The 25,339-nt window shown below is 35.4% G+C and overlaps 3 protein-coding genes across 5 annotated transcripts; 1 reads left to right on the forward strand and 2 right to left on the reverse strand.

The window, feature by feature from the left end:
- Positions 1-2,240: 2,240 nt before the first annotated feature.
- LOC114194260 (receptor-like protein EIX2) lies at positions 2,241-4,756 on the reverse strand. The gene is made up of 3 exons (XM_028084383.1): positions 3,830-4,756; positions 3,052-3,736; positions 2,241-2,692 (listed from the first exon to the last, which is right to left on the reverse strand). Exons 1-3 carry the CDS (start codon positions 4,754-4,756, stop codon positions 2,241-2,243), a joined length of 2,064 nt encoding a protein of 687 aa, XP_027940184.1.
- A 5,853-nt stretch (positions 4,757-10,609) lies between these two features.
- Positions 10,610-13,627, forward strand: LOC114194263. Its single transcript, XM_028084386.1, has 6 exons — positions 10,610-10,896; positions 10,991-11,548; positions 11,638-12,044; positions 12,147-12,286; positions 13,274-13,405; positions 13,508-13,627. The coding sequence occupies exons 1-6, from the start codon at positions 10,610-10,612 to the stop codon at positions 13,625-13,627; spliced, it is 1,644 nt and encodes a 547-aa protein (XP_027940187.1).
- Positions 13,628-18,629: 5,002 nt separating this feature from the next.
- Positions 18,630-24,004, reverse strand: LOC114195480 (receptor-like protein EIX2). 3 transcript variants are annotated; one of them, XM_028085967.1, is made up of 3 exons: positions 23,816-24,004; positions 19,804-22,384; positions 18,635-18,873 (listed from the first exon to the last, which is right to left on the reverse strand). In XM_028085967.1, exon 2 carries the CDS (start codon positions 22,354-22,356, stop codon positions 19,822-19,824), a length of 2,535 nt encoding a protein of 844 aa, XP_027941768.1. In that variant the 5' UTR covers positions 22,357-22,384; positions 23,816-24,004; the 3' UTR covers positions 18,635-18,873; positions 19,804-19,821. The 3 variants fall into 3 exon arrangements, 2 of the variants coding, with proteins under 2 accessions (XP_027941768.1, XP_027941767.1); XR_003606501.1 differs by lacking the exon at positions 19,804-22,384 and having other exon boundaries at positions 18,630-18,873; XM_028085966.1 differs by lacking the exon at positions 23,816-24,004 and having other exon boundaries at positions 19,804-22,447.
- Between the last annotated feature and the right edge of the window lie 1,335 nt (positions 24,005-25,339).

Here is a 25,339-nt window from a genome sequence, read left to right on the forward strand (position 1 = left end):
GGAGCATAGTGCTGATAACGTGTTATGAAATAAAGCGAATAACAAAGAGAATAATATATAATAGAGAAGAGAAGAGACAATAGACAATAGAGAATAGGGAACAACTCATATGTGTATTATTATTGATAGGAAGAGTCAATCCTATTTATATATACAACATGTAATCCATAAAAGAAACAAATCAACTCAGTTAATACAAATATTTACATAAAGAGTAATGAATCATATCATATAAGTATCAATCATATGAGTAAATATATCAAATTAATGGATATTCGTTAATTCATAACATAACAACAATTATATCTTGGAGATTTTGATTAATTGTTATGAAAAGAGATAAGATGATGTAAATTTTTCATTCACAAATTTCCGTCCGTTGAAATATGAAATCCGTGTAATACTAAGAATTAATTGTTTGTTTGTTCGCAAGATATGAAAACAATAATAATAAAAAAATAATTTAATTATATTTATTTGGCAAAAAGAAGAAAATGATATTTTCTTTTGAAGGAAAGTTTGTGGAATAAATGAATAACAAAATTAAAGTTAGATCCGTGTAAAAAAGAGAAGACACTTGCTCCAATTTAGGTATAATTTTCTTTCGAAAGGGAAGTTTGTGGAGGATGTCAACATATCAATATTTCCTCTTCTTTTATTACAAAATTCAATAAAACTTTCAACGTAACTATATATTCATCAAGTTTAACAAGTATTCTCATCTACTTTAGTCCAAGTTTTCAAAATATATTTTTTTAAATGTAAAATTTATACGTGTAGTGTTAGGTTCAATATCTGGTGTTAAGTTCAATATCGATCAGGTTCAATATCGATCAGGTCATTAGACCAAAAGTTGACTTAGATATCGAACAAAGTTGACTTAGACATTGAGCATAGTACGATGAATGTTGAAAGGTTATATTAGGTTTGAAACTGTTGGTTATTAGAATAATGACTTTAGGAGAACGAGGTTGAAAATAAGGGAGACTACAACCCTAAATGCTCTACTTAATCGATCTCTTACCTTTTGACTAAAACATTTTGGCATCTATCATGAGGTTTCTCTAAAACATCATGAGAGTTATTAAGTTTATTTGATATTTTAATTGTATTTTATAATAGTTTATTAGTTAACATTAAAGCAGAAATGTATAAATAACTCTAATGTTATTATGAAACATAATTAAAATGTTAAATAAATTTAATAAAATTTGATTAAATTAACTAAAATCATATATTTATAAAATTAGGTACTAAATTTGATTATAAATTTGAACGATGACTAATTTCAAAAACATATTTAATTCAAGTGATGAAATAAATTATTGGCTTGTTTTTTACGATATGGTAACCAACTTTTCATGCTACAATCAAAAGAGAAAATCTTCTGAACGTAGCAAAACAAAGAAGGAGTCGCACTGTCACTACCTCTGTAACTCATGGAGCGTAGCCATACCCAAAGATTTGTTAAATTGGGGTAGACACTCTGATATGAGGAGAGAGCGACAAAAGAAACAAAGAAGAAAATGAGGGATACAAGAGGCTGAAAAAGAGAAGGACCCACACTATCACAAGGAAGACTTTTCTTTGCAGCAACTAAGTTTTCCTTAACCTTCCTTTCATCTATCTCCATGCTTCTGTAGAATCACCCACCAAGCGAAAATGCATGCCATAAATGAAACGACAGTTAAATCTTTTTAGGGCAATTTTTTATCATTCATTGACCAAATTGTGATCCCTTGAGTGGATTCTTCATATTTTGAAAGTTGTTTTCCCATATTTATGTTTTCATCTACCTATACAAAGATTAATATAATGTTAGTAAAAACATACATTATGACATGAGTATGTAATATAATGTGACTTCACTATTTTCTAGTTTCATCACATTGAAACATGTGTATCTCGTCGGTGAGTAATCGATGTAAAATGTTTAAATTAAAGCTTAAAAATCAAGATACAATTATGACACAGGTGAGTTGAGAAAACTCTTCTCTATTTTTTTCTCTATTTTTGTTCTAAACTCAATTCATCTATATTATATGCCTTTAAGTATGTTACATATAAATAGTAGTTAAATTTAAACAATATATAAAGAATAATAGACAATAAAAGTTAAAAAGTAAATGAAGAACTAAAGTATATTTTGTCAATTGTGAAGAGATGTAAAGTTAAATCAAAATAAATTATAAAAAAAAAAAAGTTTTACTGACCAGTATTTTTATGTAACTTGTCTGGCCTTAATGAAAGAGATTCATGTTGATGACCACCATGACATGAAGTCGATCTCTCAAGTCACAAAGAAATATGAAGTAACCATGTCTCAATTTTTTGTTTAACAAAATGGCATAACAAACTCCAAAAAATCCTATCACAAATCCAAATTCCATTCCGATGTAAAACCATGCCCAAACTTTAGATTGATTTCCATCTTCATCTTCTAGCTCTGTGTCTTTATGTTTACCATCCTGAAAGCAATTTTTGATAAGCGGGGGTCCACAAAGGTGGTGATTACCCATGTAATTAAGTGCAGTGAATCCTTGAAGTTGTGTGCCTGATGGTATTTTTCCTGTTAGATTGTTGAATGATAGGTTCAAGTAACCCAAAAAGGACAAATTGGACAAGCTCTGAGGAATTTCACTCTCAAGTTGATTTGATGAAAAATCAAGGGACTCCAAGTTTTTCATGTTTCCTATTTCATGAATTTATTGTGCGATAAATTCAAGGAGGACAATCCGATGAGACTAAACATTTGTGGAGGTATTGCTCCAGACAAATTGTTACTTGACATATCAATTAAGGTCATAAAGTGTAGGTTTCTTCCATATTTTAATACTTGACCTTTAGTAACCAATTCAAGATTGTCATTAATGAAGAAGTAATCACCACCTAATACACGAAAGAAAAAACAAAGTTTGTTGGATGAAGCATTGTTGAGAACTAGGGCTTTTATACCATCAAGACAATTGGGTACATAACTAGAGATTGCATTATTTGCAATATCTAATATAATTAGGGAAAACATTTGGCACATTTGTGGGGGAATTTTACCACTAAAGTTATTGGACCTTAATTGGAGAGCCATTACACCATGAGATATCCAATCTGGAATGTTTCCTGATAAGTGGTTATTGCGAACATTAAAGACCAATAGAGAACCACAATTTTTCAATGAGGGAGGAATCTCTCCATGTAGTTTGTTCTCATGCAAATGGAGTGAGGTGAGATTAGATAACAAACCCATTGATGAAGGTATCTTCTCTGATAGATTATTGCTTCCCAAGTGAATAGCAATCAAAGATTTCCAATTCTTCCAACAATTTGTAAGCCCTCCAGATAAATTATTATATGATATGTCCAAGAACAACAAATTGTTTTTCCCATTCAACACATTATGACCACATAAGAGGGGAGACATTTCTCCTGAAAATGAATTATCTGACAATGAAAGAAACACTACATTTGGTGATAATTGAGGCAAACAACCTTTCAAACCATTCGATGATAGATCAATGAATGTAGAGTTCAACAACACATTTGACATGTTACTGTCTATCAAATTGCAATATAATCTGACTTCAAGCATTGTTGATAGTAAATTCCAAAATTTGTCTGGAGCCTCAAATGATGAATCCAAAATAGCTAATCTTTCAATAGATCGTTGTGTGTACAACCACGCAGGAAGGTTAGGATTTGAAAACCCAAGACCTAATTGTTCAAGTTGAAAAGGTGGAATCTAATTGGAGTCAAAATCAAAGGTTAATGTGGAATATGAGTTTATATACAATAACTTTAATTTTGACAATTTGGCTAAATTTCTCTCAGACACAACTCCTGTCAATGGATTTGAGCCAACATCCAAGGTAACTAAGGATGATAGATTTCCCAAATTTGTTGGAATAAATCCAGAAAACATGTTTACTCCAATAATAAGATTTTTTAAATGTTTGAATTCACCTAACCAATCAGGAATGGGTCCAGTAAAGTTATTGTCTTCCAAGACCAAGTCTTCGAGTTCTCTAAGATTTAACAAATCCTTAGGTAAATGTCCTATTAAAGAACTTGAGCTAAAGTCTAAATGATAAATACCAGAGCTGAGATTGAATAACCACTTAGGTAACTCTGAGTTAAATTCATTTAGAGAAAGACTAAGAAATTGTAGTTTGGTAAAATTAGCATAGTGAAGAGACAATTTCAAGTCTTTAAGTTCGCAATAACGCATATTGAGGTATGAAAGTGATGGAAGCATAGTCACTGATTGAAGCCAATTAGTTTCCATGCTAAGATCAATATGACGGAGGTTGAAATATTCTACAGAGGAGATGTAGGGGAGCCATCTAAGATTATTAATGACAAGATTCCAGTTACGTGATAGATCAAGATGACGAAGAGTTGAAGAGTTGACACACTGATGAGAAGAAGTAGCTATGGATAGATTGTGACAATTATGATTATGTAGATAATCAAATTGTAATGATAAGAAGTCATTGTTTGTCAAATCCAAGTAATCTAAAAATTCCAACTCCATCAACAATAAAGAGAGGTGAATGGAACCTGTAAGGCAGTGTGATTTATCTTCTTCTTCCCTATAACTTAGAAGAGTTGTGGAACATGTGAGAGTGATTCCAGTGACTCTACTTGTGATGTTACTGCACATTACTCCTTTCCATTCACAACAATCTACTTCAGTGGACCATGAAGAAAGGACACCAGATGGGTCATTCACTCCTTGCTTGAAGTTCTGGAGAGCATGCATGTCTTTTTGGTGGCAACGAAGATTGCAGCTGCAAATGGCAGTGTTGAATATGATTCCGCATAGCAACCATACAAAAATGATTGCATTTTGAGAGGGAAATGTTCTCATGATTACAAGAGAAATGAAGGAGTGAGCTAAGATGGATGACAAGAACATAGAAAGAGAAAGTGTACTTATAGTAATTGAAATTCACACAAAAGTTTCACATTATTGAATTATTTAAATATATAGAGATAGATATTTTTTGAAAAATAAAACAATAATGAAAATATTAAATTTTAAAATAAATAATTGTTATTTTTTAATCTGAAATATTTATGCGTTTACGGGCTAAGATAATTATAAAAGAAGTTTTTTTTTTTTTAAATCTTTAATGTAATGCCGCCTTTACAACTTAAATATTGAAATGAAATAATTTGTTATGATTTAATAGAAGTGTGTGATGATATCGGAGTTTGTCATCTGATAATATAATGACATTTTGTGATAAATAAAGAAAGTATAGTAAATTAGCAATGCAACGACTTGACTAGAGAAACCGATCGTAACATTGCTTCACAAAATGTGTCCCACGAAAACCATCTTGGAAAGACATATCCAAATCAAACATGAATTTAACTAAAAATCTTTAATTCATAGAAACGCGGGAATGGTTTAAAATATAGTATAATTTAATGACAAGAGACGATGAAAGATGAGAAATAAGTTTTAGATTTTCTTGAAAGATAAGGTTGAAACTTTTTATTCTTTTCATTCTTTATTATTTTAGAGGTTAAAAAACATCATCAAGTTGTAATTTTTGTAATTTTCTAATTCTCACTAATAACATCTACATAGAGGATTAAAAATTAATTTTTAAAATTCAAAAATATGGAACTAAAAGCAAAGTAACAAAATTTAAGCAACTAAAAATATATTTAAATATAAATACATTTTATGTAACTAAAGTTTTAATAAATAAAAATTTTAATATATAATTTATATTATCATTAAAATTTGTAATAATTAATTTTAATACCTAAGTTACATTTCAAATTTATGATAAATAAATTGTATTGTTATAGAAAATTATTTAAAATATTCAAATTTTTTATAACAACAAACCATTTAGGAACATTAAGTTCACAAAATACACATAAAGTATCTCAAAACATAAATGTGAAATTAAATAACAATCTTAGTCTTGTTTAGAAATAATATTGTTCTTACGATGCAACATCGTATGATTAAATACGACCACAACATGCAAAATCATAAAACACAAGGGTGAGTTTACATAATGATACTATACACCATTCACAGTATATAATTCAAACCATATTATATCACTTACGATCCTAAATGCTGTGATAAGATATAAGATTATAATTTTTCGTTCACAAATTTCTGTCCGTTGAGATATAAAATCCGTGTAGTAGTCAGAATTTTTTTTTTATCAATAAAGAATAAAATTTAATTAAGTAGAGCACTTGAGGGATGCTCTAACCCTTATACAAAAAACATAACCTGTAAGTATTGATGCATAGCTTAGCAAGAAAGAGCCATTAACCAAAACCTACCAAGAACAAAGATGTAGCCTTAGTATATCACCATGACACTACACATAAGGCTCTGCAATATCTATGAAACTATTGACATACAACCCCCTCTATTGCAGATATGAAGTTGTTGCCTCTGATATAGTAGCAGTTAGCCCCCTCTAGCACTACTGTTGTGTAGTTCCATAGATACAGAACTCAGCCATGTCTGATGTGTTGCAAACTGGATCCTGCAGCATCGCTATAGTTGAAGCCTTGCATTATGATACTTTCTTCCTTTCACTTGAGGAGCCTGCATTTGCTTCCCTATCACACTGAAACACACAACATTACCGTATCATAGATATTTTAGACATGTATGTGGGGATAAGCACCAATCACTATAGGAGAACAAGGCAGCTAGGATTTTGTGCTTCATCCACACCCAAGCTGTCATTTGAGCCTAACTAAAGATTTCTATAGGGTCAACTTTCCTTTGTTTAAAGATTACACTATTCCTATGGTTCCAAATTTTCCCTATAATAGCTAACCACATTCCTCGCCAAGCTAGATTTTGTCTACTATTAAAGTCAAAAAGATGGAAGTGTTGAAAGTTGATCTTGGCTTTAATGTGGTGCACAGTGCATAACCCCAACCACCTGTCACACATATTCCACACTATTTGGGTCACCCTACAAGAGAAGAATAGATGGTTTGTAGTCTCTTCATGTGCATTACACAAATCACTAAGACTATGTTGTAGTTGAACCCCCCTCTTAAGTAAGTTATCCTTAGTCGGTAATTTATCCAAGAATACTCTCCATCCTAGTATTTGAGCCTTAGGAGTTACTCTTGTGCTCCACAACATTTTGAACTCATTGTTCTGTACTTCTTCAGCAGTTTTCTGCAATGTTTTATAAGCTGTATTTACTGAGTATATCTCATCCTCATCTTCTTTCCATTTCCAAGTATCAAAATACTCCTTTCGTAATCGTGGCACGTTAATAACGAGGAGGAGTTGTTTCTCCATAGTTGATTCCCATACAAATCGTGGTCTCCTCCACATAAACTTACTTTTAAGTGTTTCTTCCCCTACCCATAGTCAGGATTAATTATTTGGTTGTTCGGATGAATGAAAACAAAAATAAGGAAAATGAATTTAACTAAATTTATTTGGTAGAAAACAAGAATTTTTTTTTAGAAAGGGAAGTTTGTGGAGGATGTAAATATAATAAAATTATCGTCATATTCTTTTTCGAAAGGGAAGTTTATGGAGGAGATAAATATAATGAAATCATACACATCAATATCTACATGGTGGAAAATAAATGAGTAAAAGAGAGTAAAGAATAGTTTAGAGTGACAATCCAATTCACGATTCAATCCCAAAAAAAGGTGGTTAATTATATTTTATGGCTTAGATAATTTTTTTTTATCTTTCTTTGCAAATTTTAGATATATGATCTTTACTAAAAGAATTCTACTATTTTTTTCAATAAAATCTGTATTTGGTTCTACTTACTAACATTACTTGTATTCATTAAATGATAAAATGTCTATAAAATCTAATTTATATATATATTAAAAGAAATAATTTTATATTAAATGAAACATAGATATATATTTAAGAAGTATATATAAATAGATTAAAAATAATTCATATTATATATATATATATATATATATATATATATATATATATATATATATATATATATTTCGTAGTAAAATATCGATTCAACACCTCTTTAACTCTACTATTGTATCACTAATGAAAAAGATTTGATTGTGTAAGGCCCTATTCTTTTATAACCCTTAATAAAAAGGATTGTCCCAAAATCTGATGGACCAAAGAGCTGGCCCAAAGGATAAAACTGTTTTGCGGTTGCCCTAACGTTCCCACTCTTACACTCTCACAAATTCAGCCGTCACCTCTCCCTCCCTCTCACAGAAACCTCTGCTAGGGTTTAGGATTTCGCCATCATCAAGCTAGCTCGAAGCTGATTTCTACTCCATGAAAGTACTGTTGCTAACCCGTACTAGTCTTCCTTGTTTCTTTTCACGTTTTCCAGTTAGGGTTTCCTAGTAACCCATCCTGTGTTCCTATTTCGTTGTTCTTTCAGCTCCTTCGTTCGTTCCTGGAACTGTTGTGCTTTCCACGCTTGGTTGCCAAAGCCCTTTTTTAAACCCCTTTTTAGGTAAGGGAAGCTAGAACCTACTCGCGTGCTCCATTTTTACTGTTGTTTTACTTGTGTGCTGAGAGTTTTTGGCTGAGTTGATGTTCTGAATACTTGCAATGTTTTGGTGTGTTATTTTGGATTGATGGGTGCGACTGTTACAGGAGAACAGTGGCGAGACCTGTTAATCTCGCCCAAGCGAGCCAGTCTCGCCTAGGCGAGATGAACGGGGACTCGCCCAAAACTTTTGCACGAAAGGTCGCCCAGGCGACCAGCTCGGCTTTTTGAGCGAGCAAGCATCTCGCCCAAGCGAGAGGGGTCTCGCCTAAGTGAGATCCCGCGTGTGCTCCTGCTTCCTTTTTCAAGCCCTCGCTTAGGCGAAGGGGGCTCGCCTGGGCGAGACCCTTCAGCTTGAGCGAGGGGCTGGGCGAGAAGGTGCGTTGTTGGATTGCTTTGTTGCTCTTGGATGATTGATATTTGTTCAAGTATGATTGCTATGATGAGAAATATATATAATGGACTGTTATGTATGCGTGGCATGATTCATGGATTGTAGATGATGGGTTTGGTATGAAATTGGCATGTGAACAAAATGAGGTGGTTATTATTAAAGTGGCATGATAACAAGATGAGTTGAATTCTATGTGCATGGATGGGTTATGATGAGTTAGAATGAGTTGGATTGGTAAATATGAAAGGTATTGGCTTCAAAGGTTGACATAATGAATATATCCTTGCATGACGAATACTATTTGACTGTGTGATCATGTGGTGTCGGTGTCAGTGCATAATTCCTTGGGGTCTCTAGGTGAGACTATCAGGGTCGCGCTTCAGTGGTCGGGACGTAATTCCATGGCCTTTGTTAGTTGGTGTCCATGGTGGCGCCCCATCTGTATAATTAGGTAAGGATTCAAGTAAGGTTGCATCCTGACATTCTAAAGAGTCTGTTAGTCTCACCTAGAGCGGACTGACTCTTGTGGTGAGAGTAGCAGGAGGCCTGAAATTCTCTAAGGGCTAACCTTGTGGTGAGGGAATTGATTTATTGTAACACTGTAACACATAGTTCCGGGGTGAGTAGAGGTATCCACACAGGTGCAAGCATCCGCTGAATCCGACCAGGTTATACGTATCCGGATGAGTCGAGTCGAGTCTTAGTGTATTGGTTGAAGAGTCTTGACATGCTTGGATGATGTATGTATATTGTATGGTGAAAAGTATATTTGATTGTATGATTAAAAACATTGTTGGCTCTAGCTTACCCTTTTCTTGTTGGTTGCTTTGTATGTTGTGGTCATATATTTGCGATGATCATCGATTTATTGATAGGAGCACATGCGAGGGATAATCATGGTCATCAGGGAAAAGACGACTTTGCTGCTTAGTTTTCTTGGGATATCTTTAGGGCTACGGCCTATGTATTTGTCAGTCTTTACATTTCCTTGTGGTTCCAGTAGACTGTTTATCTTGTTCATTTATTTTTGGTGGCACCGTGGGGCGCCTTGGTTGTAAGGCGTTATGTTTGAACTCTAGGACTGCGATGTTATATTATAATTGTGTGACGTTGTCTTTTAATTACGCGCATTAATTAATTGGGACGTTACATTTATAGTATTAGAGCGGTCATTCCTTATGTCTGTGGACTTGGGTGTCAACTTAGCTTTCTCTGTGTCTTGTGATTGTTCTTAGTTAAATTCTTGCCTTTATCAAGCCTAACCCATTGATTTTCTGTGTGTCAGCGATCTATGGCACCGTCTCGTAGGACTTCACAATCATCTCAGGGTGACGTACCCAATATCGCCAAGGCAATAGAGGCGATGGTAGCTGCTATGACGCAGCAGAGCACGGCGATGATGCAACAAAATGAAGCATCCATGCAGCAACAAGCAGCGTTGCTGGAGCAGCAACAACTTGTGATGCAGCAGATGGAGGCTGCTAGGATAACTACTGAGGATGCCCACCAACAGCATATGGAGGCACTCCGCCAGCTGGAGGAGAACAGGGCGACTGCCCCTGTGTTTGGCCCAGAGCCACGACCACCAGTCAGGGAGTAGAGTCTGGAAGACTTCCTGAAACATCATCCCGTGAAGTTCAACGGGAAGACCAGCCCAGATGCAGCCGATCAATGGCTGAAGGACCTGGAGAGAATCTTCGATGCGAAGATGTGCCCAGCTGATAACAGGTTGGCTTTTGCAGTTTATATGTTGACCGGGGAAGCTGAACACTGGTGGATGAGCATGAAGTCCATCATGGAGGAGAGAGGAGAGCTTGTGACTTGGGAGGCCTTCAGGGGAAAGTTCCTCTTGGAATATTTCCCGGACAGCGTCATATTTGGTAAGGAGGTGGAGTTCCTCCAGCTCACTCAGGGAGGAAAGTCTGTGACAAAATATGCTGAGCGGTTCAAACACCTCAGCCGCTTCTATACGTTGCCGCTTGATGAGGAGTGGAGGTGCTAGAAATTTGAGAATGGCCTCAGAGGAGATATTCGCTTGATGGTAGCACCTTTATCCACAACAGCCTCAGAGGATCGGTGGACCATCTAGGTCCAAGCCCAAACATGACGAGCGGAGGAGACCATACGACAGACCTCACCATCAGTCTCAGGGGTCTACGGGTCTTCGTCCCCAACAGGGGCGAGTGCAGTGCTATATATGCGGGGACCCTCATTTGATGAGTGCTTGCCCACGAATGGAGGGTTACCGTAGATGCAACAACTGTGGCAAGGAAGGCCACTTTGGGAAAGACTGTCCCACTCTTGCTAGGGCAGCGACACGCCCTCTAGTTCAGACCCCTCACCAGCACCAGCGGAGAGACAGAGGCAACAAGCCTCAGGCGACAGGCATGGTGTATGCCATGAGCGGGGCAGAGGCTGTGGGCTCAGGTAATCTTGTTATGGGTCGATGCATGATAGCTGGTGAATCTTTGTGTGTACTGTTTGATTCTGGAGCCACACACTCTTTTGTGTCAATTGCTTGCGTGGAGCGTCTGGGTCTGTCGGTACGCGAGCTGCAGTGTGAACTTGTAGCATCTACCCCGGCGTCGGGTCTGGTCAGGACGTCGTCCTTGTGTGCTAGGCTTCCGGTAGAGGTAGATGGACGCAGGTACAAGGTAAACCTAATTTGCCTACCTCTATAGGAGTTGGAGGTAATCTTAGGGATAGATTGGCTCTCTACCAATCGCATTTTGATAGATTGTCGGGAGAAGAGATTGTTGTTCCCCGACTCGGAGAAGCTCAAGTTGGTGTCTCCTCAGGGAGTGGTAAAGGAGATTCAGAGTGGCGCACAATGCTTTATAATCTTTGCCCGTATGGAGATAGGGGAGAAGGGGGAACGTCGGTCATACCAGTGGTGCATGAGTTTGAAGACGTATTCCCAAATGAGGTGCCAAGGTTGCCTCCCAGTAGAGAGGTGAAATTCTCTATTGATCTAGTACCGGGGACAAGTCTGGTATCGATGGCTCCATACCGCATGGCTCTGGCGGAGTTGGTTGAACTTAAGAAACAGATAGAAGAGCTGATGGAGAAGCAGTTTATCCGGCCCAGCACTTCGCCTTGGGGAGCGCTAGTGTTGTCAGTAAAAAAGAAGGATGGGAGTTCACGTCTGTGTGTGGACTACAGGCAATTGAACAAGATGACGATCAAGAATAAGTACCCTCTCCCGAGGATTGACGACTTGATGGATTAGTTGCATGGGGCATCAGTGTTTTCGAAGATTGATCTACGATCGGGGTACCACCAGATTTTGGTAAAGGCTGATGATGTACAGAAGACGGCCTTCAGGTCCAGGTATGACCACTACGAGTATGTGGTTATGCCTTTTGGAGTGATCAACGCCCCGACGGTGTTTATGGATTACATGAACCGAATTTTCAGACCCTTCTTAGATAAGTTTGTTGTAGTCTTCATAGACGACATCCTTATCTATTCTAAGACTCAAGAGGAGCATGCAGAACACCTGAGGTCGATGCTTGATGTTCTGAGAGAGAAACAGTTGTATGCCAAGTTATCCAAGTGTGAATTTTGGATGGATGAGGTTCAGTTTTTGGGGCATGTGATATCCACCTAGGGGATCGCGGTGGACCCAGCAAAGGTCGATGTAGTGGTAAAGTGGAAAAGTCCTAAGTCGTCCACAGAGATCAGGAGCTTTATGGGGTTAACAGGCTACTATAGGAGATTCATAAAGGGATTCTCCAAGATAGTGGCACCTCTGACACTACTTACTCGGAAGAACCAAACTTTCACTTGGGCAGACAAGTGTGAGGAGAGCTTTCAGGAGCTAAAGAAAAGGTTGACGAGCGCGCCTATATTAGTGATTTCCGATGTGGAAAAGCCCTTTGAGGTTTATTGTGACGCATCCCATCTAGGGCTTGGTTGTGTGTTAATGCAGGAAAAGAATGCGGTGGCCTATGCTTCAAGGCAACTTAAGGTTCATGAGAGAAACTATCTCACTCATGATCTAGAGTTAGCAGCCGTAGTGTTCGCCTTGAAGATTTGAAGGCATTATCTTTATGGTGCTCAGTTCCGCGTATTCAGCGATCATAAGAGCCTCAAGTATTTGTTTGACTAGAAGGAGCTGAACATGAGGCAGAGAAGATGGATGGAATTCCTGAAGGATTATGACTTCGAGCTCCTATATCACCCAGGGAAGGCAAATGTAGTGGCAGATGCCTTGAGTAGAAAGATAGTGCATACTGCACACCTTATGATTAAGGAAGTGGAGCTGCTAGAGAAATTCCGAGACATGAGGCTACAGGTTGAGTTGGGGTCCGAGTCCATTAGTTGTAGTACCCTTACTATATCTAGTGACTTCTTGGACTCAATCAGGTAGAGGCAGTTAGTGGATGCCATCCTAAATCGGGTCAGAGAACAACTTGGGTCGGATGAAGCCAGAGAATTTGCTATGGGTGATGATGGCATACTGAGGTTCCAGGGCAGAGTATGCATACCTGACGATACTAAGGTAAAACGGTTGATCCTTGAGGAAGGGCTTAAAAGTCGTCTTAGTCTGCATCCTCGCATGACTAAGATGTATCAGGACCTCAAGGAGACCTTCTGGTGGCAGGGGATGAAGAAAGACGTGGCCCTTTTTGTATCAGCCTGTTTGACCTGTCAAAAGGCGAAGGTGGAGCACCAGAGGCCCGGTGGGATTCTACAGCCTTTGGAGATACTAGTGTGGAAATGAGACAGCATCTCCATGGACTTTGTGACCCATTTGCCACGGACTTTTAGAGGACATGACACCATCTGGGTGATAGTGGATCGGTTGACCAAGAGTGCCCACTTCTTGGCAATGAACTTGAGGATGTCCATGGCCAAGTTGGCCCAACTGTACGTTAAGGAGATCATGAGATTGCATGGAGTACCTTCGAGCATAGTTTCTGACAGAGATCCACGTTTTACATCTCGGTTCTGGCAAACCTTACAGGAGGCCTTGGGGACCAAGTTGACTATGAGCTTAGCCTACCATCCCCAGACTGATGGCCAATCAGAAAGGACCATTCAGTCACTTGAGGACTTGTTGTGGACGTGTATATTAGATCACCTGGGGGCTTGGAATGAGGTGTTGCCCTTGATCGAGTTTACGTACAACAACAGCTTTCATGCGAGCATTGACACGGCGCCATACGAAGCCCTCTATGGCAGGAGGTGTAGAACTCCTCTCTGTTGGTATCAGGATGGAGAAGTGGTGTTGGTTAGACCAGAATTGTTAGAGTAGACCATCGAGAAGGTGAGGATGGTGAGAGATAGGATGCAGGCTTCTCAGAGTAGGCAGAAGGTCTATGCGGATCGCAGGAAGAGGCCTTTAGAATTTGCAGTCGGGGATCATGTATTCTTGAGGGTGACCCGAACCACGGGCGTGGGAAGGGCTCTCCGCTCAAGGAAGCTTTCGCCCAAGTTCCTTAGCCCCTATCAGATCACGAAGAGGATTGGACCGGTGGCTTACAAGATAGCCTTTACCCCCGCAGTTGGCAAATCTTCACCCTGTGTTCCACGTCTCAGAGCTGAGGAAGTATGTGTTTGACCCAGCTCATGTGTTGAAAGCCAAGGATATACAGATCAGGGAAGACCTCACCGTGGAAGTATCACCCATCGCTCTAGAGGAGAGCAAGGTTGAAGAACGCCAAGGAAAAGCGGTCAGTCTTGTTAAAGTCATCTGGGATCAGAGGACAGGTGACTCGACTTGGGAGTTAGAGGAGGACATGAGAAAATCACATTGACATCTTTTTACCTGGTAAGCTTTCATTTTCGAGGTCGAAAATTTTTGTTGTTGGGGAGAATGTAAGGCCCTATTCTTTTATAACCCTTAATAAAAAGGGCTACCCCAAAATCTAATGGGCCAAAGAACTGGCCCAAAGGATAAAGCTCGTTCGCAGTTGTCCTAACGTTCCCACTTTCACACTCTCACAGATTTAGCTGTCACCTCTCCCTCCCTCTCACAGAAAGCTCTGCTAGGGTTTAGGATTCCGCCATCATCAAGCTAGCTCGAAGCTGATTTCTACTCTATGTAAGTACTGTTGCTAACTCGTACTAGTCTTCCTTGTTTCTTTTCACGTTTTCCAGTTAGGGTTTCCTAGTAACACATACCGTGTTCCTGCTTCATTGTTCTTTCAGCTCCTTCATTCGTTCCTAGAGCTGATGTGTTTTCCACGCTTGGCTGCCAAAGCCCTTTTTTAAACCCCTTTCCAGGTAAGGGAAGCTAGAACCCACTCGCGTGCTCCATTTTTACTGATGTTTTACTTGTGTGCTGAGAGTTTTTGGCTGAGTTGATGTTCTGAATACTTGCAATGTTTTGGTGTGTTATTTTGGATTGGTGGGTGCGACTGTTACAGGAGAACAGTGGCGAGACCTGTTAATCTCGCCCAAGCGAGCCAGTCTCGCCTAGGCGAGATGAATGGGGACTCGCCCAAAACTTTTGTGCGAAAGGTCGCCCAGGCGACCAGCTCAGCTTTTTGAGCAAGCGAGCATCCCGCCCAGGCGAGAGGGGTCTTGCCTAAGCGAGATCCCACGTGTGCTTCTGCTTCCTTTTTAAAGACCTCGCCTAGGCGAAGGGGGCTCGCCTGGGCGAGAACGTTCGCCTGAGCGAGACCCTTCAGCTTAAGCGAGGGGCTGGGCGAGAATGTGCGTTGTTGGATTGCTTTGTTGCTCTTGGATGATTGATATTTGTTCAAGTATGATTGCTATGATGAGAAATATATATAATGGACTGTTATGTATGCGTGGCATGATTCATGGATTGTAGATGATGGGTTTGGTATGAAATTGGCATGTGAACTAAATGAGGTGGTTATTATTAAAGTGGCATGATAACAAGATGAGTTGAATTCTATGTGCATGGATGGGTTATGATGAGTTGGAATGAGTTGGATCGGGAAATATGAAAGGTATTGGCTTCAAAGGTTGACATAATGAATATATCCTTGCATGGCGAATACTATTTGACTGTGTGATCATGTGGTGTTGGTGTCAGTGCATAATTCCTTGGGGTCTCTATGTGAGACTTTCAGGGTCGCGCTTTAGTGGTCGGGACGTAATTCCATGGTCCTTGTTAGTGGGTGTCCATGGTGGCGCCCCATCTGTATAATTAGGTAAGGATTCAAGTAAGGTTGCATCCTGACACTCTAAAGAGTCTGTTAGTCTCACCTAGAGCGGACTGACTTCTATGGTGAGAGTAGTAGGAGGCCTGAAATTCTCTAAGGGCTTACCTTGTGGTGAGGGAATTGATTTATTGTAACACTGTAACACATAGTTCCGGGGTGAGTAGAGGTATCCACCACAGGTGCAAGCATCCGCTGAATTCGACCAGGTTATACGTATCTGGATGAGTCGAGTCGAGTCTTAGTGTATTGGTTGAAGAGTCTTGACATGCTTGGATGATGTATGTATATTGTATGGTGAAAAGTATATTTGATTGTATGATTAAGAACATTGTTGGCTCTAGCTTGCCTTTTTCTTTTTGGTTGCTTTGTATGTTGTGGTCCTATCTTTGCAATGATCATCAATTTATTGATGGGAGCAAATGCGAGGGATAATCGTGGTCATCAGGGAAGAGACGACTCTGCTGCTTAGTTTTCTTGGGATATCTTTAGGGCTACGACCTATGTATTTGTCAGTCTTTACATTTCCTTGTGGTTCCAGTAGACTGTTTATCTTGTTCATTTATTTTTGGTGGCACCGTGGGGTGCCTTTGTTGTAATGCGTTATGTTTGAACTCTAGGATTGCACTGCTATATTATAATTGTGTAACGTTGTCTTTTAATTACGCGCATTAATTAATTGGAACGTTACAGATTGTATCAAATTTCCAAAAATAGACACAAAATTGAATTAAATAAAAATAGAGAGACCAAATTGATATTTTGCTACGAAAATTGGGACCTTAATTATATTCAACATTAAATTGTATTCCATTTAAACTCTGTTGCATTGATAGGAAAGTCCTCAACCCAAGAAGATTCCTCTCTCTTTGGACAATCCTCTTGGTGCATTAAATCAGCTTGCTAAAATCATAACTGATAAGTTGATGTAGGTTCGTTGAGATTCTAATATTTTTGGGAGAGACCTTGACATCCCAATATACTTGCATAAACAATATGTCATAGAAGTGATATTTTTGGGAGAGACCTTGACATTTCACAAAGAAGAATTGAATATTACTATTATTCAATTATGGATTATGTAAATCTTTTAGTTATTACTGTTATTTGATTTATTTATCTAGTTACTTATATCAAATCAATTTTGTGTTTAGGTATATGTGTGGTGTCATTGACAATACACGGTTGAATGATGTATATGGGTTCATAGACCCTCAACTCACTCATGAAGGCAATAAGTTTGATGACATCCAAACATACATGACCAAATGCTTATTTTGTTAACTAGTGAATATAATTTATCATTTTAACGTATAACAATGAATTTATTTTCTTCTTAGGCATCAATAGCAACTACTTGTGATTTCTTTGAGGGAAAACCTTGCTGTGTGGTTTTGCTCCTAGCACCGCCCTCCTCCTCCCCATCTCAAAGAAGTAATAGATTGCAAGAACCTCAATGTTACGAACATTCTTTGTTATATAAAAGTATCCTAACACATTTCCTTTATCATAATTCAATTATTAGACATAACATGTTGTGAGGGAAATCAACTACTAAAGCAAAAAATCTTTCATGGTTGTTCCTCTAGGTTTGATATTTTTGTTCATATATTTATAATTATTTCATTTAATTTTCTTCCTTAATTATTTATAATTGTGTTGGTATATTATAGTACAATAACAAAAGTTAACTTGAGCATTTACTAACTTGTAGAAGATTTTTCATATTAACTTCTCTAAAAAAAATGCATTTTGACGGTTCAATTTTAACTTTTGTACGGTGTTAATTTCTTTTTTTCTCCTTCTCATTCTTTTTTTCTCTAATTGTTTATCCACAAATTCAATCAAGAAAGCCAACAATTCTAACATGTGGTGCCATTTTTATTCTTAAATTATTTTGACATCCAACCTTTAAACAAAATAAGTGACATGATTTTTACTCTTAATTCACTTTCTTCATGTTTTTAATTTGACTTTGGTTATAAGTGGTGGAACTTAAATTCTCAAAATTGTTCAGACATCTGATTGAAATAACCTAAGCGACACAATGTCACTTTATTTGTCCAATCAATTTGACTATTAATAACAAGTGGCATGATTTCACTTCTTAAATTATTTCATTACATCTTTTTATGACCATGGTGACATGTCAACAATTTTAGATAATTACTCCAAAAAACTGAACTAATTATGAATGCTTTACTTGAGTCCCATAAATATTTTGGATGGAAAATTTTGGTGTCTATGATGAGGCTGGTAAAAATTTTTTTCTATCTTTTCAAACTAAAAAAAATGAGAATTGTGTAACATCTTAAACATACAGTTGTAACAAAAATATCATGTTTTAAAATACAAAAAGTATTGTAGTTAACTCTAACAATATTAATATATTAATATGATGACAAGTAACATTTAAAAAAATGCTATAAAAACTCTTTTACCTCACTGAAAAAACAAATCAATTAATAAAAACCAAATTATTGAAATAACTTTGTCGTCATAATGCTTCTTTATTAATTTGTTTAAATACCGTAAATTAGGTTTAGTACTTTGATTATTAAGCCAAGTTAATATGGAATGGTCCACTTTTGCTATAAAATAGATAGATATACTCATCTCACACAAATGATAGAGACATAACAAATGAAAAACAAAAGATAAAACAGAAAACCATCACTATACAACTTAAAAAGCAAAAACTAAATACTCCAACTATTAATAATAAAAATATGTAGATATTAAGCTCATCATTGTTGACATTGCTTGTAATTTTGCCATAAGAACTGCACCTTTATTTTCTCTTCTTTTCCACTTGCATTAGAATGAGAAATACCTATAGATATAAGATAATAAAAGAATTTTTATAAGAATAAATGAATTAGAGGACAAACTTTAAGGATTTCATTATCATATATACTTTTTCTACTTCATAAATTTTAATACATCATAAGATATCCTTAAATTTATATTTCTGAATTACTCTTCCCATAGATTTGCAAGAGTTTGTAGGATCTACTTAAAAAAGAAAACATTGTCAAAATTAAAACATTACCTTATGTTTATAGACATGTTATGGCTATGAAGCGAGAAATACTTTTGTTATATATCATATCATACTTACAGAAATATGCGCTACTCTAAACCTATATTTTTAATCATTGTCATTAGGTCATGCTTTTGAAGAAGAGAATAAACTCTTTAATGCTTTGATAGAAGGTTAAAGGGATGAAGGATTTAGTTCATCAAAAAATAAGTGCAAAATAATAAAATAATCTTACTCATAGAGGAGAAAATATAAGTACAAAATATTAAAATTATTTATTAAAATAAAAATAAAAAAACTATAACTTAAATTATAGTATAGTTTTGTGTTGTATCTTCGAAAAACTGCCAATATACAATAATATTACACTTTATATCATTAACACATAAATAAAATTGTAATTATTAATTATAATTAAATAATTTAAATATAAAATAAACAGTTATGTCAATTTATTAAATTGATATTATTATTAATCACTAAAGTTAAACTATACCTGAACTTTTTAATATATATATATATATATATATATATATATATATATATATATAAAAGTAAGTTATGTATAAATAATATTGCAATTCAAACAATATAAAAAATAATTAATAATTCCAAAATTCAAAAATAAATGAAGAACAGGAGTATATTTTAATAATGGCGAAGAATAAACTATATAAACATAAATTAAAATAAAATTTCTAAAATAAAGATTTTACTAACCAATATTATTTTGCAACTTTAATGGAATGGATTCATGTTGACGTTCACCATGATATAAAGTTGATCTCTCAAGTTATAAAGAAGCTTGAAGCAAACATGCCTCATGTTTCTATTCAAGAAAATAGCACAACAAACTCCCAAAAAGCCTGTCACAAATCCAGATTCTAATCCAATGTAAAACCATGTCAAAAATTTAGATTGATTTCCATCTTCATCTACAAGCTCTTTGCCTTTATGTTTATCATCCTGAAAGCACATTTTGGTAAGTGGGGATCCACAAAGATCACGATTGCCAATGTAACTCAGTGTAGAGAAGCCCAGAAGTTGGGTGCCTGATGGTATTTTTCCTGTTAGATTGTTGAATGAGAGGTTCAAGTAACCCAAGAAGGACAGACTGGACAAACTCTGAGGAATTTCACCGCCAAGTTGGTTTGTTGAAAAATCAAGGGACTCTAAGTTTTTCATGTTTCCTATCTCATTTGGTATTTTTCCAGCTAATTTATTGTTGGATAAGTTCAAGGATAATAATCCAATGAGACTAAACATTTGAAAAGGTATTGCTCCAGACAAATTGTTACTTGACATATCAATTAAGGTCATGAAATGTAAGTTTTTATCATATTCTAATACTTGACCTTTAGTAACTAATTCAAGATTGTCATCATTGAACAAGTAACTATCCTCATCAAAGGAAGGAGAGTAGAAACGAAATTTGTTAACTGAAGCATTATTAAAAACTAGGGTTTTGATGTTACCGAGACAACTAGGTATATGACCGTAAATTGCGTTATATGCAATATCCAATATAAGGAGGGAAGACATTTGGCAAATTTGTGGTGGGATTTTACCAATAAAATTATTGGACCTTAATTGGAGAGCCATCACGCTCTTAGATATCCAATCTGGTATGTTTCCAGACAAGTCATTATTACGAACATTGAAGACCAATAGGGAGTGACAATTTTTCAATGAGTGAGGAATCTCTCCATGTAGTTTGTTCTCATGCAAATGGAGTGATTTAAGATTAGACAACAAACCCATTGACGAGGGTATCTTACCTGATAGATTATTTGTTCCCAAGTGAACAGCAACCAAAGATTTCCAATTATTCCAACAATTGGTAAGCCCTCCAGATAGATTATTCAATGATATGTCCAAGAACAACAAATTGTTTTTCTCATTTGACACATTATGACCACATAAGAGGGGAGACATGTCTCCAGATAATGAATTATTTGATAATGAAACATAGATCACGTTTGATGATAATATCGGCAAGCCACCTTTCAAACAATTTGATGACAGATAGATGATTGTAGAGTTCAACAACACATTCGATATGTTTCCATCAATCAAATTGCCTTGTAATTCGATTTCAGTCACTCTTGATATAAAATTCCAAAATTTGTTCGAAGCCTTAAATGATGAGTCCCAAATAGTTAAAAATTGAATAGATCGTTGTGTATACAACCACGCAGGAAGGTTGGGATTTGAAAATCCAAGAGTTAATTCTTCAAGTTGAAAAGGTGGAATCCAGTGGGAATCAAAATCAAAGATTAATGTGGAACATGAGGATATTTCCAGATTCTTTAATTTTGACAATTTGGCTAAATTTCTCTCAGACACAACTCCTGTCAATGGATTTGAGGAAACATCCAAGGTAATTAAGGATGATAGATTTCCCAAATTTGTGGGAATTGATCCAGAAAACATGTTATCTCCAAGACAAAGAGTTTCTAAATGCTCGAATTCGCCTAACCAATCTGGAATGGGTCCATCAAAGTTATTGTCATCCAAAGCCAAGTCTTTCAGTTCATGAAGATTTAACAGAGCCTTAGGTAGATATCCTTTTAAAGAACTTGAGCTAAGGTATAAATCATAAATGCCAGAACTAAGATTGAATAACCACTTAGGTAACTCTGAGTTAAATTCATTTGCAGAAAGACTAAGAAATTGTAGTTTGGTAAAATTAGCATACTGAAGAGACAAACTCAAGTCTTTAAGTTCGCAATCACGCATATTGAGGTGTGAAAGTGATGGAAGCATAGTCACTGATTGAAGCCAATTAGTTTCCTTACTCAGATCAATACGACGGAGGTTGAGATATTCCAAGGAGGAAATGTAGGGAAGCCATTTAAGGGTATTGATGACAAGATTCCAGTTATGCGATAAATCAAGATGACGTAGAGTTGAAGAGTTGACACACTGGCGAGAAGAAGTAGCCATAGATAGATTATGACAAGTATGATTATGCAGATAATCAAATTGTAATTCTAAGAAGTCATTGTTTGTCAAATCCAAGTAATCTAAAAGTTCCAACTCCACTAACAACAGGGAGAGGTGAATGGAACCTGTCAAGCAATGTGATCTATCCATTTTGTCCTCGTAACTTTGAAGAGTTGCAGAACATGGAAGAGTGATTCCGGTGACTCTACTTGTGATGTTACTACACATCACTCCTTTCCATTCACAACAATCTCGTTCGGTGGACCATGAAGAAAGCACCCCAGATGTGTCTGTGACTCCTTGCTTGAAGTTTAAGAGAGCATGCATGTCTCGTTGGTTGCAACGAAGATTGAAGCTGCAAAAGGCAGTGTTGAACATGACTCCGCATAACAACCATACAAAAATGATTGCATTTTGAGACAGATATGTGTTCATGATTGTAAGAGAAATGAAGAGGTGAATAATGGCTTGAACCTAATGGAGAGAAACTCTATTTATAGTAATTGGGGCAGTTTACCCATCAATTATTGGATTAAGAGTAATTATATATCTTTCATAATTTGAATAGGATGTCTTCTAAAAATAAAAGCATAATGAAAATATTCAATTTTGAAATAAATAATAATTATTTTTAATCTGAAGTAATTACGCTTTGAGTGGGTAAAATTCTTATAAAAGATAATTTTCTATAAAATCTTTACTGTAATGCCATATTTACAACTTTAATATTAAAGTGAAATAATTTGTCATGATTTAATAGAAGTATCCGACGATATTAGAGTTTGTCCTCTGATAATATAATTAAATTTTGATATAATCAAGAAAGTATAGTTAATTAGCATTGCAACGACTTGACTAGAGAAACCGATCGTAACATTGCTTCACAAAACGTGTCCACTCACTACCAAACGAAAACCATTTTGGAAAGACTATTCAAACCAAACATTAATTCATTACTTAAAATTTTACCAAACATTTTAAAATTAATAATTTTATTTAGGTATATATATTTTTTCAAACTAAAATATTTAATCTATAGAAACGCGTGCAACGGTTTGAAATACAGTATAACATAGATGAAAGATGAGACAAGTTTTCGATGTCTTGAGAGATAAGATTTAAACTTCTTATTTTCTATTTTTCTTTTAGTGATTAAAAAAAATCATAAGTTGTATTTTTTGTAATTTCCTAATTCTCACTAATAACATCTACATAGAGGGTTAATAAATGATTTTTAAAATTAAAAAAATATGAAATTAAAAATAAAGAAACCAAATCTAAGTAATTAAAAATATATTTAAATATAATTATATTTTTATGTAACTTAAGTTTTAATAATTGAACATTTTAATATATAATTTATATTATCGTGAAATTTTGTAATAATTAATTTTAATATATAAGTCATATTTCAAACTTATAACAAATAAATTTCATTGTTATAAAAAATTATTCAAAGTATTCAAAAATTTAATAACAACGAATCATTTAGAAACATCAAGTTCCTAAATACACATAAAGTATCTCAAAACATAAAAAAAATAAAATACTATTAATCTTATCAAGAGTTATGATTGTTTTTCGCCTTTAATCTTGTATTTGACATGAATACAATATAGAAAATCATAAAATATCACCAATGCAAATATACAATTTCATTACCCAAAAAAAAACTATAATTACTCAAAAGAAAACCATAATATATACTAACGTGGTGACATTTTTTATCTCAAATGTAATGTATACTTTCTTGAATATGATTAATTTCTTTATTATTTTTACTTACTCGCAAAAGTAGAAGCTTTTTCTCCTTGTTCTTCATAGTTTGTGCTTGGAATCACCTTCATTTCATTTCGCTAAGGTTTGTGTTAGGTTTCCTGTGGTTTTCTTCTTCACTGGAGCTCTTCTCTCGCTTTGTTGCAATTTTGCGGACTAACATTGCAATTTTCGTCTGCAAAAAATACCATATTGTCTGCAATAAGTATCCCTCCACCTATTTTTGGTATTAGTATAGGTGTCAATTTGATTCGATCTACAGAATTTGATCCTGATCCATTTAAATGAGGACCCACAGAACAAAAAAAATTTCCAAATTTCATAGGATAAAAATTACACAAAAGTCTTCTGAATCAAGTCAATCAAAGAATTTTTTTTAAATATGAAAAATATATTATATTCGATTTAATTGTTGTGATAAGTGATAATGTCATAAATTTTTCGTTCACAAATTTCCCTCGTTGAGATATAAAATCCGTGTAGGAGTCAGAATTATTAATTTATTTGTCCGGATGAATGAAAACAAAAATGAAGAAAATGAATTTAATTATGTGGAAAAAAGAAGAGCGGAGTTTTCTTCAGAAAGGAAAGTTTGTGGTGGATGTAAATATAACAAAATTATAGTCAAGATTCGTGCATATCACGGTGGAAAATACAGAAGGAACAAGGAGAAATGAATGATATAGTAGTGCATGAAAGGGATTATGTCGATCAAATGATGTGTGACCACCATAATTCTTATTAAATCTTGTATCTTTAATTATGAATAATTATGGAACCAATTTATGCAAGGTCTTTTAATGCGCATTATATTTATGTATTAAATCACATAATGTTATGACATCATATGAATCAAGTGGGAGAATGTTAGAATTAATTGACGAATTAATTCTATTAGTTACTCATTTGAAATATTATGATGAGTCCAATTGTGATTTAATAAAATCTAAAGACTTATTGGTTATTATTATGGGAAGTGATAATAAAATAAAATAAAGATAAAGATAAAATAAAAACCAACTTGATGGACGTTGGTTTATAAAAAGGGATTGGGGTTCTGTCTTTGGCCATAAGGTTCTTTTCACAGTAACTCATCAAGAACGTGTAAGAAGAGTAAAGAAAGGCAAAGAGATAGATTGGGTAACAGTGATTGAAGAGCACACAAGATTATAAATTGAAGAACGCACATTCACAGGATCTCTCATGGATCAAGGTTAGTGCTCTATTATGTTTATTGTGAGAATACTAAATTCTAAAGATCCTTAATTAGTTTTACATGAAGAACCATGATATTAAAATCTCTCAAAATGTTCTATTTCATGAGGATATTTTTCCCAATTGCTATAACATAGACAACAACCATGATTTCAGTAATGATGCTTGTCTTCCTGTCAATCAATCCTTTGATTCTAGTTTTGCGAATGGAGATCATTCTTCTAAGCCTACTATTGAGAACATTGACAAAGAACATAATGATGATATTAATAGTAATGAATATGATAATCCTACTCATAATTATGATGTTCATAGAAAA

The sequence above is a fragment of the Vigna unguiculata genome, chromosome 8 (assembly GCF_004118075.2).
Source record: "Vigna unguiculata cultivar IT97K-499-35 chromosome 8, ASM411807v1, whole genome shotgun sequence".
Lineage (NCBI taxonomy): Eukaryota > Viridiplantae > Streptophyta > Magnoliopsida > Fabales > Fabaceae > Vigna > Vigna unguiculata.